This window comes from Rhinatrema bivittatum, chromosome 6 (genome assembly GCF_901001135.1).
Source record: "Rhinatrema bivittatum chromosome 6, aRhiBiv1.1, whole genome shotgun sequence".
NCBI classification, from domain to species: domain Eukaryota; kingdom Metazoa; phylum Chordata; class Amphibia; order Gymnophiona; family Rhinatrematidae; genus Rhinatrema; species Rhinatrema bivittatum.
Genome location: NC_042620.1, coordinates 323,545,863 through 323,563,447, shown reverse-complemented (window position 1 = coordinate 323,563,447; position 17,585 = coordinate 323,545,863). Strand labels below are relative to the sequence as shown.

The 17,585-nt window shown below is 46.1% G+C and overlaps 1 protein-coding gene across 8 annotated transcripts in view; it reads left to right on the top strand.

Annotated features, from left to right (window-relative positions):
* Positions 1 to 3,402, top strand: part of KIAA1210 (KIAA1210 ortholog) — a 228,882-nt gene extending 225,480 nt beyond the window's left edge. For 7 of the 8 annotated variants that reach the window (XM_029607596.1, XM_029607593.1, XM_029607595.1 and 4 more), the window contains one exon: positions 615 to 3,402. In XM_029607596.1, coding sequence (XP_029463456.1) covers positions 615 to 790 — 176 coding nt within the window. In that variant the 3' untranslated portion in view covers positions 791 to 3,402. The remainder of the gene's footprint in view (positions 1 to 614) is intronic. The other variant, XM_029607599.1, reaches the window with a different exon arrangement.
* The last annotated feature ends 14,183 nt before the right edge of the window (positions 3,403 to 17,585 follow it).

The window sequence follows — 17,585 nt, the reverse complement described above, 5'->3', positions numbered from 1 at the left end:
CTAGAGGGGAGAGGGAAAGGTAGAAGTAAATCCTGGAGGAATTTAGGGTTCCTGCTGAATGACATTCCAGCATTTGTTCCCAGCATCTGGTTAACAAATGACAAACATCATCGTCAGTTGAGGTACTTCAGGTTATTTGACCAGGTACTTGAATCATAAACCCATCTTACTTTAAACCATAGTTAGGCAACCTGTCCAGATCCCCTACTAACCTGCCCTTTCTAGTCTTGGGTTGGATTTAAGTGAAGTTCCTCCCTCATTTTGAAGTTGAGGATTTTACGTAGAAGCTCCAGTTGTGAAAGGAAACTTACCCATCATCTCTATAGATGTGGCATGCATGGTTATAAATCATGGACCCCAGCATTTGGCTCCCTGGGACCCCCATCTGGCTCTCTTATAAAGGTTTGTAATGCCTGGTGTGTGACCAGCAGTGATTTAGTACCTTGCATGCTTCAAATTGTGGTTTTCAAGCAAGTCAGCAAGGCTATATCTGCTGTCTGAGTATTTTTTTTATTTCAGTTAGTCTGTGAACTTGAATACAGTGTATGCATAAGTGTATGAAAAAAAGAATAAAGATTATGGAGCAGTGACAATGAAATGTTTTGGGGTTTCAGCGGCCACAGTTGGACAAGGGTCTCCTGAAGTGAATCCGGCTCCTGTTAATGAAAGGGAAGAGAGGCAATCCTCAAGCCTGCCGGTGACACAGAACAGTTCTGCTGAACCCCCCTGGATGTCCCTGGCCAAGAAAAAGCACAAAGCCTGGAGTGAAATGCCACAGATTGTACAATAGCAAACAATATGGATATTCCTTTTTTTTTTTCTTTTTTAATGCTAACTCTGTGGCCATTTTCATGAAGGCTGGAGAACTGAGAATTCTGACTGAGCTGCAGTTCCAGACATGTGAAGACTCCTTCCATGGAGCAGGCACCACTAATGGAGTGATGCTTTGGAGAATGGTTTGCTGCAGGGAAGGGGGTTCCAGACACATTTTTTGGTTCTGAATTGTTTTCCTAGGAAACGGATGATCGTTTGCATTTACAGAAGCAGAATGGCACAGATAAAAACACTGTGGCCCAAACGAGACTTGCTGTTGTGCATGGGCAGTAGCACTGTGTGGCACTCTATGCCCATCCAAAGAGTAATTACAGACCTTTACGGTGTGTGCTTAGCACCTGCACAGGGAGGGATCTACATACCTGAAAGCTGCTGTGCTTGGCAGATGTAACCTTTTCTGGTGTTTGCATAGTCTCTGTCCCGAGGTCTGTGCTGCTCATCCGGGTTTCTTAAGGAAAAAGAACAATAATAACCTGCCATGAGCCAGATTTTTGCATCTCTCTTCCTCAACATGTAGCTCTGTGCGGTGCAACAGAAACCCCCTTTCCCCTATTACTCCCTGTATTTTTTCAGTTACATTTTAAAAAGCTCCTCTGTGTGCCGCTATCCACTGTGGTTACACTAGACACCTACAGCAGCAGTGTAGTGATACCAAAAACATCTCCAGCAGTGCTGATTTGCTGGGTCAACTTGATTACATACAGTAAAATCTTTTTGTATTTCAAGAATAATATTTGTGTTTACGTAACAGTATTACACTTTCTAAAGACTCTCTGTTACAGCAGTGCCAAAAACTAGTTTTCTATCTCCTGCAGTTGACAACACCTTTGTTAAAACCATTAAGATAGTATTGGCAGGTATGAGAGAAAAAGTCTCATTTCTAAAGCCCTGGGCAGCTCTCTTGGCCTCTGATTCGAGGGAAACACATTTATAGTGTTTGAAACCATGAAGACACTCTCTGTACCATAAAGCTTTTATCCAGATTTGTTCCCAATAAAAATCCCTTCAGAAGTGTACAGAATACCTTAAACCTGTATCATCCTGTGATCACACATCGGCTAATTTGGATTTTATACAGGTGTAAAGCACCTTGACCTTTCTCTCTCACTGCTCAGGTATTGCAGTGGCCGGGGCCCATCCTGTGTGCTATTACAGTGCTCAGATAACATAAATGTATTTAGCTAAAAAACAGACAGCCTAGGTTCACTCTGTACTCCTCCAAAACACACTGAATGTCCAGTTTGGCATCTTCTAGAAAACACAGAACCATGATTCTTTTTGTAAAGAAACTTGTTAAATAATAATAATCCCCCCCCCCCCACACCCCAATACCTTGCAACCTTTAAACTTAGTTCATTAGCTAATTGCAATATTGCCGAATTATAATATGTTTTTGGTTAACAGCTGATTAGAAAAGCAAAGTGGGCATTTCACAATGAATTTCCTTTAGCAAATGAACTAGAAAGTATTTTTTAAAATTAACTTTTTTTTTTTTAATTTACCATATTTATTCATCTTTTACAATTATTAGAAACATTCATAACATTTGGAAATGTGATATAGTACAATGCAAGCATACATATATTCCCTCCAACAGGAGAAGTTACTTGGCTGTATGTGGCAATGAGAAACATAAAGTGGTAGCCAGCCTTGTTAATATATTAGCTTCAATTTAACACCTGATCCAGACTGAACCAAAACGCACCACCGTTAATTGGAGTAGAAACTTGTTTGCTATTTGTGTGTACTCCTCTGAACATATTAACACTGCAATAAAAGTGAGCACTAGCATTTCACTGAGACAGGCTTTGTTTAAATACCTTGAAAGGAAACAGACTTAGCCATTTTTCACTGGAAGTTTTTGTCATGAACAGGGTTTGGCCTAGGCCGAGGGCTGCCTTTTGAAGATAAGGACTTTCTTAGCATCTCCGTCTGGGCTTCCCTCTCTCTCCCATGCACCGCTCACCTGCACAAATAGCTGAGTGCAGAGCTGTTCCGGGGGGGAGGGGTGAATAGGGGTGACTGCCGGGGGCCTTGCACCACCCTTGTAGCTTTTCCCAGCACTATAAATTCCTGTCTGCTTTCCAGGGTCCCACTGCAGCTGATTCGTCCTGGGTCCCGCACCCTCCTGAAGACTATCCTGGCTGAGAGACAGTGTCCCATCTGAGAGAGGGTGCCTGGATAGAGCATGGCAGCACCTTGTGCAGGGACATAGGTTGCCCATCCCTAGGGCTGGCCCTGGTCATAAAAGTAACTGCTAATCCCATTGCATAAATGAGCTTACATCATACTCTTATTTTATGCAAAACTGGCACTTTTAAAAGACGTAGACGTGATAAGTTAATTATGGCTTTTAAATGCAAAATTTAGCAAATAGTTTCTCAGCTCCACTTGCATACTAGTGAACTTGTAACAAAAGGTGTTTACCTGCAGCTAATGGATCTATTTTTCAGTATAATCTTTTTATCTTTTTATGTGTGCATGTATCCAGTGTTTGTAATTCTTACTTTTTTGTATTACATTTTTCCACATTGTGTTTACTATTAAACTCTGTTATATTATCTTGGCTTTTGTTAGGGGGCTAGATTCAGACCAGCTATATCCCCAGCACAAGGGATATTTACATGTCAGAAAGGCCACATCAGCCAGTCAGCTTATATGACTTCTTTTAGTGGATAACAACTTCTTGGCCCAAAAACCGATTCCATGCAGCCTGTGTAAGAAGGGATCTCTTGGGAAGGGCATTTTCTCACAGGACAAGCAGGATGGTAGTCCTCACATATGGGTGACATCAGGATGGAGCCCAATCACGGAACACTTTTGTCAAAGTTTCTAGAACTTTGACTGGCACCTACTGGGCATGCCCAGCATGGCACTAACCCTGCATCCAGCATGGGTCCTCCTTCAGTCTCTTTTTTTTTTTTTTTTTTTTTTTTTTTTTTTTTTCCCGCACAGCAGTAGCCACGCGGGTTAAGGAACTCTCTAGACATTCCTGAGAGGAATTTTCCTCATGGAACTTCTTTCAAAATTTTCAAAAAATTCTACCCCATAGGGGTCCCCCTATCGATTCCGTACTTTGCGGTCGAAAGGTAAGACTTTACCCCCGTTTGCGGTTGATTCCCGTCAAGTTTTCCCTTCGGGGCCTACTGGCCATCGACCACACCACGGCTAAATTTTTGATGAAGCCATGGCATCGGGTTTTCGTCGGTACCCCGACTGTCCTCGGACAGTGTCCATCACAAACCCGCATAGGGTTTGTGTGTTATGTTTGGGGTCCTACCATGACATCCTAACTTGCACCAAAGGTGCCCAAAAGGCCCGCTCAGAGAAGATGGAGTTTTTTTCAGGCAAAGCCTCCAACACCATCGACCGCTTCGACATCATCTGAGCCAGTGTCATCGACCTATCGCCAACAGTGGGACCCCGGTGCTGCCCAACTGGCACCGACTACTCCAAAGGTGTCGACTTCTGCCTCACTGACTCCGGAGAAGGACCAAGGAGAACATCGTGAAAAGCGTCGGCACCGTCATCGGAAGGCTCAGTCCGCTGATCCAGGCAAGCCCTTTGCATCGGCATCGACAGAGCCACCGACAAACAGGCCAATACAGTAAAGTGAGCGGGCGAGCGCACAGGCCAGTGTCCTGTGCGCACGAAACAGTAAAACAAAATATTTAAATTAGGGCCCGCGGTAAAAAGTGCTAGGGACACTAGTGCGTCCCTAGCGCCTCTTTTTGGACAGGAGCGGCGGCTGTCGGCGGCTTTGACAGCCGACGCTCAATTTTGCTGGCGTCGGTTCTCGAGCCCGCTGACAGCCACGGGTTCGGAAACCGGATGCTGGCAAAATTGAATGTCCTGTTTTCAAGCTGCAGGCTGATTGTAAATTTTTTTTTTTAATTATTTTAAACTTTTTTTTAACTTTTGGGACCTCCGACTTAATATCGCCATGATATTAAGTCGGAGGGTGCACAGAAAAGCAGTTTTTACTGCTTTTCTGTGCACTTCCCCGGCGCCGGCAGAAATTAATGCCTACCTTTGGGTAGGCGCTAATTTCTTAAAGTAAAATGTGCGGCTTGGCTGCACATTTTACTTACTGTATTGCGCGGGAATGACTAATAGGGCCATCAACATGCATTTGCATGTTGCGGGCGTTATTAGTCTCGGGTTGGATGCGCATTTTCGACATGCTATTACCCCTTACTGAATAAGGGGTAAAGCTAGCGCGTCCAAATGCGGGTTAACGGTGCGCTCCACCGACCCGATACCCACGGCGCTCGCACCACTACTTAGCAGACTGGATGCGCTGATCGGTGCCCTTCCACCAGTGGAACTGAGGGATACCGGTATGTCCGCCGCCTTCCACGCCAATACCTTCCTCATCAGAAGAGGAGGAAACACCGAGGCCGGAACCTATTCCTGGACAGTCAGAGATCTTGCCACCGATTCGCCCGTCGATGTCACCGGTTCCATCGGTGCCTATTCTGCCATCGATACAGCATTGTCCTCAATCGGTGCCACCATTGATGCCGTCGGTGCCTAGGCCTGATCCTTCAGGAATAGCACCATTACTCCCCTCTGGAGATCCTATGGGAGCCGGAGATCAACCTTACAATCCTTGGACCGATGATTCTTCCCAGGATATGGATGATCTACCTTCAGAGCCATCTCCCCCTGAGGAGAGAAGATGTTCTCCCCCAGAGGACCTGTCCTTTATTAATTTTATAAAGGAAATGTCTGAAGCTATACCATTCCAGCTTCAGACAGAAGAGGACTCCAGACACAGATACCTGTTCATGAAGTTCTCCTGGACTTGCTGAAGAGGAATTGGGAGCATCCAGGCTCTGTACCACCGGTAAATCGGAAAACAGATGCCACCTACCTGGTACAGACAGCCCCTGGTTTCCAAAAACCACAGCTGGATCACCATTTTGTGGTTGTGGAGTCAGCCCAGAAAAAAAGCACGATGTTCTAAGCCTCATTCTTCCATTCCTCCAGGGAAAGAACAGAAGTCCCTTGATACATTTGGCCATCGTGTTTTCCATGGATCAATGCTTATTTCTCTCATTGCTTCCTACCAGTTATACATGACCCAGTATAACAGAGACCTATTCAAGAAGATCCAGGATTTCTCTGAATCCTTACCCGACCAGCTTCAGGATCAACTTAATGCCCTGGCTCAGAAGGGTCTAGATGCTGGCAAGCACGAGGTCCGTGCTGCCTATGATATTTTTGACACTGCCTCTAGGTTGTCCTCAGCTGGAATTAGTGCACGAAGGTGGGCCTGGCTGAGGTACAGGACAGATTGGCTAACCTGCCCTGTGCTGGAGACAGTCTCTTTGGGAACAAAATCCAGGAGACTGTAGCACAGCTCAAAGACCACCACGGCACCACCTCAACTTCCTGTCTGTACCAGCAGACTCCCCACCTCAGCCGACGTGGGGATCATCTGACCACTCATCTCTTCTGGATGAGGAGGTTTCAACACTCCTGAAATCCCAGGCATAGAACCAGTGCCCGTCTCCCAGCAGGGGCAGGGGTTCTATTCAGGTATTTCTTCATCCCAAAAACGTCAGGGGGCATTCGTCCAATACTGGACCTGCGTGCCTTAAACAAATATCTGCAGAAGGAAAAGTTCAGGATGGTAACCTTGGGCTCTCTACTTCCTCTTCTACAAAGGAGATTGGCTTTGCTCTCTAGATCTTCAGGACGCGTATACACATGTCTCGATCACTCCGTCTCACCTCAACCTCCTTCGATACCTGGTCGGCCCCCTGCACTTTCAGTACCGGGTACTGCCGTTCGGCCTAGCAACTGCACCTCGAATCTTTACCAAGTGCCTCGTAGTGGTCGCGGCCTACCTGAGATGTCAAGGCGTCCATGTCTACCTTTATCTCGACGATTGGCTGATAAGGGCTCCAACTCAAAGGGATGCACTTAGCCTCCTTACATCTAACTATCCATACTTTGCTGTGTCTCGGCTTTCTGATCAACTACCCCCAAGTCCAGCCTAGTTCCATCTCAAACAGTAGTGGACACGATCTTCCAATGTTGGGGTTATCCACAAATAGATCTCTTTGCGACCATTCACAACCGCAAAGTAGAGAACTTCTGCTCGCTCACTCGCAGCCATCACTCACAGCCGAGAGACGCCTTTGCCCTCTCGTGGTCCAGCGGTCTCCTCTACGCGTACCCTCTACTTCCACTCATATCGAAGACTCTCGTGAAGTTACGAAGGGACAAGGATTTAATGATTCTGATAGCCCCTCACTGGCCACGCCAAGTCTAGTTCCCAATCCTCCGGTGCATCCCTCTAGAGAAGGATCTGCTTCTGATAACTCAAAACAACGGGTGCCTATGCCACCCCAGCCTCCAGACTCTGTCTCTGACAGCCTGGATGTTGAAAGGTTAATACTTCAACCCCTTAACCTTTCAGAGTCGGTATCCCGAGTCCTGGTAGCTTCACGAAAGCCTTCCACGAGATGGTCTTATCGTTCTAAGTGGAAAAGGTTTATGGTCTGGTGCACATCACTTGTTCCACCGCTAAGTTTCTGGACTATCTCTGGCACCTGTCCGAGTCTGGCCTGAAAACTTCCTCTATAAGGATGCATGTCAGTGCGGTAGCCGCTTTCCACAATGGCGTGAGAGATGTCTCTATTTCGAAACAACCCTTAGTCACACATTTCTTGAGAGGTTTGCTCCATCTGAAACTTCCATTGCGCCCTCTGGCCCCTGCTTGGGACCTTAACGTGGTTTTAGGACAGCTCATGAAACCTCCGTTTGAGCCTCTCTGCTAACTCACTTGGAAAGTGATTTTTCTTCTCGCTATCAAATCCGCTCGCAGAGTTAGTGAGTTACAGGCATTAGTCACCTACCCACCTTACACCACAATTCTACATGACAGAGTGGTACTCCGTTTTTACCAAAGGTAGTGTTGGAATTTCATCTTAATCAATCCATCATCTTACCTACTTTCTTTCCAAGGCCCCATTCAAACCCAGGAGAACAGGCTCTACATTCCCTTGACTGCAAACGTGCCCTAGCCTTTTATCTAGAATGCACGTCAGCCCACAGGAAGTCCACTCAATTATTTGTTTCTTTCGATAACATCAAATTGGGAAATCCAGTGGGAAAACAGACCCTTTCCTCCTGGTTGGCGGACTGTATCTCCTCTTGCTACCAGCAAGCAGGCATTCCGCTACAAGACCATGTAAAAGCACACTCTGTTAGGGCCGTGGCAACCTCAGTGGCACACCTTCGTTCGGTGCCACTTATTGATATTTGTAAGGCTGCAACCTGGAGCTCTCTCCATACCTTTGCAGCCCATTATTGCTTAGATAAGGCTGGCAGGCAAAATTCCATTTTTGTCCAGTCTGTTCTATGCAACTTATTCTCAGCTTAACTACCCAACATCCTACCAGTGACCCGTTCAGGGTTTTCAGGATTCCCTCCTACCCAAATCCACCCCTGTTGTTGTGCCTGTTGCATGTCTTTGGGTGCATTTGGTGCATTGCTTGGGCATCCTCAGCTCGCTACTCGCCCATATGTGAGGATTACCATCCTGCTTGTCCTGAGAGAAAGCAGAGTTGCTTACCTGTAACAGGTGTTCTCACAGGTCAGCAGGATGTTAGTCTTCATGAAACCCGCCCGCCACCCCGTGGAGTTGGGTTCGCTTGCGATTTTATTTTATTTTTCGCACGTACTTCTTGCTATACACGAGACTGAAGGGGGACCCCCTGCTGGATGTAGGGTTAGTGCCACGGACAAAAGTGTTCCGTGATTGGGCTCCATCCTAATGATGTCACCATATGTGAGGACTAACATCCTGCTGTCCTGTGAGAGCACCTGTTACAGGTAAGCAACTCTGCTTAATATGTATTTGGATAAAGAAAAGATTTCAGAAGCCTGGAGTCTCCCACATACACTCACTAAGCTCTCATCACTAGGGGGCCAGATGTTTGTTTGACACATGCTGTTAATATGAGACTGAAATGGTACAATATATTTTATAATAATCTACAACTAAGCCACTTCTGTGACAAAATAGACCAAACACCGGGTTAGTGGTTGAAATTAAGAACCTCTGATTTTGAGAGATGAATTGACTTTCAGTGCAAGACCTAGCAGTAAAGCCCATAGAGTGCCAACTGCTAATGTTCTTTCATTTCTTAGCCACGTTTCAGTGGAGGGAGTACCTGGGTGTCTCGGTGCAACCCCTTGTTGCATTGTTTTCTGATATCAAAGAGTGACTCACTGAATGGTGCAGAGCTGGTGAGAGCCCCTCAAGAAGAAACCAACGACCGCAAGAACCCTTGATAAGAAATAGCTATCAACATTGCTGGAGCACTTTATCATTGGTAACATTTTTAAATAATAAATAGTAGAATCTTTGGTTCATTTTTAGCTGGTTTTTGAGTCTTGCCTGTGTGGTTACTGGTTAGATTCTTGCAGCTCTGTAATTCCCTGCTGCTGCAATGAGCTGAGATTAGCTGTATGTGATAAGTGGGACGTTCTAACATTGCCACTTCTTATGTTCTTACAGATACTCAAAGGTCCATTGAGCCCAGTATCCTGTCTCTAACAGTGGCCAATCCAGATCTGTAGGAAACAACCAGCAGATCCCAAAGAGTAGATCCATTTCTTGTTACCCACTCCAAGGGGCATGCAATGACCTTCCCTAAATTAAGAATATAAGAAATACCATATTGGTTCAGACCAATTTTCCTAGCTAATAATTGTTAATGGACTTTTTTTCCCTCACAAACTTGGGCAGATTCTTAACGTAAGAATTTAAGATTTGCCATACTGGATCAGACCAAAGGTTCATCAAGCCCAGTATCTAGGTTTCCAACAGTGGCCAATCCAAGTTACAAGTACCAGGCAGGATCCCAAAAGCTCGATAGATTCCAAGCTGCTTATCCCAGGGATTTCCCCAAGTCCACCATTAATAATGGTTTATGGACTTTTCTTTCAGAAACTTGTCTAAACCTTTTATAAACCCAGCTACACTAAAATCTTTCATACCATCCTCCAGCAATGAATTCCAGAGCTTAATTATGCATTGAGTAAAAATATTTTTTCTCTTATTAGTTTAAATGTACAACTTAGTAATTTCAATGTGCGCCCCTTAGTTTTTGTTCTTTCTGAAAGAGTAAACAACCAATTCACATTTACCCATTACACTCCCCTCATTATTATATAAACCTCTATCATATCGCCTCCCCTTTTTTTATTTATATTTTTATTGGCAATGTAGCAACAATAAACAGATTACTATACAATCATAGATCAAACAATCCATACATGCATAACTGTTCAATAAACTCATTAAAAAAGAGAAGCAGAGAAAACCTTGCCTTATATACCCTTTTTTTCCACCCCATCACCCCTGTCCCCACCCCTGGGTGTCAAACGAATATACAAAAGAATTTAAAAATCCATAAGTTTGTGAGTGTGTGCCTGGGTGACAAATAATGCAACAGACCTTACCACTGGAAGATCCCAGTTCGGTAGTGTCAGGCGGTAAAGAACTTCAGACTGGCAGCCCTGGTGCTGCCTTGGAGGAAGAAGGTCTCATGATTGGAGAGCATCAACCTGGTGCAGCAGGAAAGGATCCTGTAGCAAGGATCTGCTCTCCAGGTGGTGCATTGTCCTTTCGCACTGAGGATGTGTCTCCAAGGCCTACTGCCCAGGAGGGAAGGGTTAGGTCAGCTGTTGGTGATTCGATTATTAGGCATATAGAAAGCCGGGTGGCGGGTGGGTGTGAGGATTGCCTGGTAACATGCCTACCCGGTGCGAAGGTGGCGGACCTCATGCGTCACCTAGATAGGATTTTAGACCGTGCTGGGGAGGAGCCGGCTGACGTGGTACATGTGGACACAATCTGCTTGTGATTTAACTACTCCAAACAATTTTGTATCATCTGCAAATATGATTACCTCATGCGTCGTATTTCTTTCCAGATCATTTATAAATTTATTGAAAAGTACGGGTCCCAATACAGATCCCTGAGGCACTCCACTGCCCACTCCCTTCCACTGAGAAAATTGTCCATTTAATCCGACTCTCTGTTTCCTGTCTTTTAGTCAGTTTGTAATCCACGAAAGGACATCGCCACCTATCCCATGACTTTTTACTTTTCCTAGAAGCCTCTCATAAGGAACTTTGTCAAACGCCTTCTGAAAATCCAAATATACTACATCTACCGGTTCACCTCTATTACTTGTTTATTAACTCCTTCAAAAAAGCAAAGCAGATTTGTGAGGCAAGGACTTGCCCTGGGTAAAGCCATGCTGACTTTGTTCTATTAAACCATGTCTTTCTGTATGTTCTGTGATTCTGATATTTAGAACACTTTCCACTATTTTTCCTGGCACTGAAGTCAAGCTAACTGGTCTGTAGTTTCCCGGATCGCCCCTGGAGCCCTTTTTAAATATTGGGGGGTTACATTAGCCACCCTCCAGCCTTCAGCTACAATGGATGATTTTAACGATAGGTTACAAACTTTTACTAATAGGTCTGAAATTTCATTTTTTAGTTCCTTCAGAACTCTGGGGTGTATACTATCCAGTCCAGGTGATTTACTATTCTTCAGTTTGTCAATCAGGCCTATCACATCTTCTAGGTTCACTGTGATTTGGTTCAGTCCATCTGAATCATTACCCATGAATCATTTAATCTTTCCGTGATGGCCTTATATTCTCTAAGTGCCCCTTTAACCCCTCAATCATCTAACAGTCCAACTGACTCCCTCATAGGCTTTCTGCTTTGGATATATTTTAAAAAGCTTTTACTGTGAGTTTTTGCCTCTACGGCCAACTTCTTTTCAAATTCTCTCTTAGCTTGTCTTATCAATGTCTTACATTTTACTTGCCAACGCTTATGCATTATCCTATTTTCTTCTGTTGGATCCTTCTTCCAATTTTTGAATGAAGATCTCCTTTTAACCATGCCGGTAATCGTTTTGCCCTCTTTCCACCTTTCTTAACGTGTGGAATACAACTGGACTGTGCTTCTAGGATGGTATTTTTTAACAATGACCACGCCTCTTGCACACTTTTTACCTTTGTAGCTGCTCCTTTCAGTTTTTTTTCTATTTTTTTCATTTTATCAAATTTTCCCTTTTGAAAGTTTAGCACGAGAGCCATGGATTTGCTTACTGTCCCCTTCCAGTTATTAATTCAAATTTGATCATATTATGATCACTATTGCCAAGCGGCCCCCACCACCGTTACCTCTGTCACCGAATCCTGTGCTCCACTGAGAATTAGATCTAAAATTGCTCCCTCTCTCGTCGGTTCCTGAACCAATTGCTCCATAAAACTGTCATTTATTCCATCCAGGAACTTTCTCTCTCTAGTGTGTCCTGATGATACATTTACCCAGTCAATATTGGGATAATTGAAATCTCAGATAAACTGGTGCAGGTAAGAATGTAGAGTTCCATTCAGAAATTAAAGTATTTTTATTATAAATCCAAAAAGGCAACTCCATTCAAAGTGGAACGAGATGATTTTAAAGTCCCCCGACACGGTCCCGTGTTTCGCGGTGGCTGCATCGGGAGGGACCAAGGCATATTATGATCTACAATAAAATAACATCTATGAGGAATGGAACATTTAAGGCTGCAGAACAGAATATAACATGGTAGTTACATACCTTTGTAGGTAGCCTCAGGAGTGCAAGCGTCCTTTAACACTGACAGCCATTTAAAGGACAAAAAGGCGCGAAAGACAAACTCTCGCGAGATGCTATAGCAGGCCGAACAGCACATATGAAATTAATGACAGATTAGTAGAACAGGTGCCATTCTATCTCTTTGTTGAGACCATTGGGGAAAACTGTGTCTAAAGTGAAAATCCAGCGTTGCTCTCTCCGACCGAGTATACCAGCGAAGTCTCCCCCCCGCACGGGGCATGAGACCACCTCCAGAACTAGGAAGGAGAGGGCGGCGATGGAGTGGCTGGCCTGGAGCCAATGAGACACTAGGGGCTCGTCAATTCTAGAGGATCTGATGTTAGAGCAGTGCTCGATAATACGTGTCTTAATCATGCGGGATGTTTTACCCACATATAGCAGTGGGCAGGGACATTTCACCACATAAACGACTCCTCTGGTGGTGCAGTCTGATTGAGAAAATAGTTTGAACACTTGTCCAGTCCTCGGATGTACAAATTCTGTCAGGGGTTCCGTATGCTGGCACATAGTGCAATGGCCGCAAGGGGAATGCTGACCTCTTATATGTGATCGATCATCAATGGATGGGCTTACTGTGTGTACAAGTCGATCCCATAAGTTAGTACCTCTTTTAAAAGTAAAGCGAGGTGGCCCATGCATGAGATCGGTGAGAGAGAGCGCTGACCAATGTCTTTTGATCATATTGACTATGGTCCTACCTACAACAGAGAAAGGGAGGATACAGTTATGGGTCCTCATAGATGTTATTTTATTGTAGATCATAATATGCCTTGGTCCCTCCCGATGCAGCCACCGCGAAACACGGGACCGTGTCGGGGGACTTTAAAATCATCTCGTTCCACTTTGAATGGAGTTGCCGTGTTGAATGAACTGTGACTTTTTGGATTTATAATAAAAATACTTTAATTTCTGAGTGGAACTCTACATTCTTACCTGCACCAGTTTATCTGAGTACTTGCTTATGTGCAAGGTTTGCTTCTGTGGATTATCGGATAATTGAAATCTCCCATTATTACAGCACTACCAATTTGGTTAGCTTCCCTAATTTCTCTTAGCATTTCATTGTCCATCTCACCATCTTGACCAGGTGGACGGTAGTATATTCCTTTCACTATACTCTTCCCCAACACATAAGGGATTTCTACCCATAAAAATTTGATTGTGCATTTAATCTCATGCAGGATCCTGTTGGACTCTATGCCATCCCAGACATAAAGCGCTACACCGCCTCCTGGGTGTTCCTCTCTGTCATTACGATATAATTTGTACCCCAGTATAGCACTGTCCCATTGGTTGTCCTCCTTCCACCATGTCTCTGAGATGCTAATTAAGTCTATGACATCATTCATTGCTATACATTCTAATTCTCCCATCTAACCTCCAGCGATCTGACTTGCTCTCTGAGAGATGGGAACAAATCTCCAAGAGCATCCAGGCAGTGCTGCCACAAGCTTGTAGAAAGCTCTGGCTGTATCGCTCTGCTGTGGCATGCAGCACATATATATAAATGCTTAGATTTCTTTGCTACTGGCACCATGGTTGTAATATGCTCAAGTAGACATATTGGCACACACCCACTTAGATGTACAAAACATGCATCTAGGTACCCATGTGTAAAACATATGCCCAACCTAGGTGCACAAAAAAACATGCATCCAGGTACCTGTGTTTTAAAAGTGCCCAAGCTATGCAAACAAAATGTGCATCCAGAAAGGATGCCCAACCTGGATGCCCAGAATGTGCGTCCAAAAGAACTGCTCTGACCCACACACATGCCTAAAAAGAGATAATGAGGTAGACTCACAATTAAATGTGCAAATGTGTGCTGTCGCCACACACTGAAAAATGCAGGAAGTAACAGCCGTGGCCTACCATGCCCCAAAAAGGAGAAGCCTAAAAAGGCTGCTGAATCTGCCTCCACCCCTCACCAAATTCTCCAGAGACGTGAGCAAAGACGTTGAATGCCGAGGAAAAAGACCTGGTAAGAAAAGTCCTCACTAATGAGTTCCTATTCTATATAAAGTAAAAACCTTTATCTGAGCTCAGCCCTCCCTGGCTGAGAGCAGGAACGAGTTCTGGCGATGAGGGAAGAGGGTGAAAGCCTTCACTGCCAAGTCCCTCTCAGCCTGCAACCATGATAAAAAAAATATAAGTCCATACCACCAATACTACCGGACTGAAGACTCTCTTCTAAGGGAGGGACTGAACGGTATCACCTCAGGAGCAAGTAGTGCTATATCAATGTCTCTTCTGCTAGATGTCTTTTTTTTTTTTTTTAACAGGCAATCCTCAGTAGGGAGATGCACGTCCACCATCTGCTGGAGCTGGAGAACACTGGCGTGCTGATGTCGGGGCAGGACTATATATCCATCAGGTCAGCTTTTGCTTTGTCTCCATCTGCTGGTAGAGGTGCATAATTCACAGGGGCGGGGGCTGGGGGATTGGCCTGCCTGAAAGCAGAGGAAGTGTCAATTTTTATTTGCTTGCGTTCTGAAGGAAAAGGATTATGAAAGGTGTGTGATCTTTCCTATGTCCCTACTAACTTTTTAGTTTGATAGATTTTAAGGACAGGAGGAAGGATATGAGAATTTTCATGGGGTGTTTTTTTTTCTGAGAGCTACACATAGGTGCTGTGAACATGGCATTGGGCTGCAGTGGTCTCATTGATGTTGGTTAGTTATGTATGGAGGTAGCGCCCTCTGGTCTGTGATGGTCTCTGGTGTAGTTTTATTTCTGTCCGTGCCCCTAATAGAACCCATTGTGATGTTTTATTTATACCTTGTTTAGATGTGGCTACTTTATAAAAGTAGTTAAATGAAATGGAAATAGGCTCCTTTACTTCGGGAACTTCTTGGTCCAGGACAAGATTATTTAAAATCGTTTATTAAAAGGATGGAGAGGGCATGCACGTAAGTACAATCTCATAGGTAACTTGATTAAAAACGCCACGACTGAACAAGCTTAGGAAGGATGACCAAGGATCTCCCAGTTTAATGATGGGCTGGCTACCTGCAATACGCCTGCCTGCCGTCGGCACTTTATTGCAAAAGTGCTTTGAGCATTTAATCTCAGCCTGAAAAACCTCCTAATCGGAGCCGAAAATCAAGCAGGACTACTCCGCGCCGAGTCGGTGACCTGGACCGTAGTTACTGATACTCCAAAAGCCCCGGTGTTTCTTGCCTTTCATCAGACTCTGTTGCGGCTCATGCGAGCAGACTCAGCCCCAAGCCGGGCCCAAAGCGAGAAGAGCAGCGGAGGAGGAGCAGCAGCAGCAGCAGCAAGTAGGCGCTTTCTGTGACCGAAAGCCTATACACCGTTGCCTAGCAACAACACGCCCCTCCCCGACAGCAGGGGCCGCCGCCGGTCTATCAAAAAAAACCCCCAAAAACGGAAGCGCAAGGATTCGTTACAAACCCCTCGAAATGAGCGCCGTTTGGGGGCGTGGAGTTGCACCCTGCGGATGGTTTGGAGAAAGAAGTGAGGTTATAGGGGGTTAGAGGCGGGCAGCTGTTGTTTTTGTTTAATGTTTTGGGCCTTTTAGCTACATCTCGGGATTTCGCTGTGATTGGTGCGTGCATGGCTTGCGGTGGTGCGCGCGCGCGCGCTTTCTCGGCGGGCGGCACGGGGCCGGAGGCGCGCTGGGATCGAATCGCGTGCCCCTGTTCCTCTCTGGCGCGTGAAGGGTTGCTATATAGCACCTCGTGGTCGTGTATCCTAACCGCCGGGTGTTACTGCCCCCGCCTCCCCGAGTTCCTGCAGGTTTTTTCGTTTGTTTTACTGACGTCCCTAAGCTTCCCCAACGCCACTTTTTTTGTTCCGCCTAGGTGACAGGATATTTATGTCCAGAAAGACAAGAGCCGCTGACAAAAATGGGCCATACGCTCGTAAGCAGCAGTTTACCAATAAAACAGTATTCACTAAGGGGTAGATTTTAAAAGAAGCGCGATCAGCCCACTTTTGCTTGCGCATCAGACTCAAGCAAAAGTACGCTGGATTTTAGTAGATACGCGCGGAGCCGCGCGTATCCACTAAAATCCTGGATCGGCGCGCGCAAGGCTATCGATTTTGTATAGCCTGCGCGCGCCGAGCCGCGCTGCCTCCCCCCATTCCCTCCAAGGCCGCTCCGAAATCGGAGCGGCCTCGGAGGGAACTTTCCTTTGCCCTCCCCTCACCTTACCCTCCCTTCCCCTACCTAACCCACCCACCCGGCCCTGTCTACACGCCCCCCTTACCTTTGTCGGGGGATTTACGCCTCCCGGAGGGAGACGTAAATCCCCGCGCGCCAGGGGGCGGGTACGGAGGGCGCGGCCACGCCCCCGGACCGCCCCGGGCCGTAGCCACGCCCCCGTACCCGCCCCCAAAACGCTGCCGACACGCCCCCGAAACGCCGCGACGACCGGGCACGTCCCCCGACACGCCCCCCTCCGAAAACCCCGGGACGTACGCGAGTCCCGGGGTCTGCGCGCGCCGGTAGGCCTATGTGAAATAGGCTTACCGGCGAGCAGGGCTCTGAAAATCCGCCCCTAAGAGGCTGATACAGTACAGTGCACTCCGTTGGACTGCGCACTGTTAACCGGCATTTGGACGCGCGTTTTCGACGCGCTAGCATTACCCCTTATTCGAAAACGCGCGTCCAACACCCCCCCCCCCCCTGAGACTAATAGCGCCCGCAACGTGCAACTGCATGTTGATGGCCCTATTAGTCATTCCCGCGCGATACAGTAAGTAAAATGTTCAGCCAAGCCTCACATTTTACTTTAGCGCCTACCCAAAGGTCGGCATTAATTTCTGCCGGGGAAGTGCACAGAAAAGAAGTAAAAACTGCTTTTCTGTGCACCCTCCGACTTAATATCATGGCGATATTAAGGCGGAGGTCCCATGGCTCGCGTGTTGAAAACCGGATGCTCGATTTTGCCGGCGTCCGGTTTCCGAACCCGTGGCTGTCAGCGGGCTCGAGAACCGATGCCGGCAAAATTGAGCATCGGCTGTCAAACCTGCTGACATCCACCGCTCCTGTCGAAAAAGTGTCCCTAGCGCCTCTTTTTACCGTGGGCCCTAAT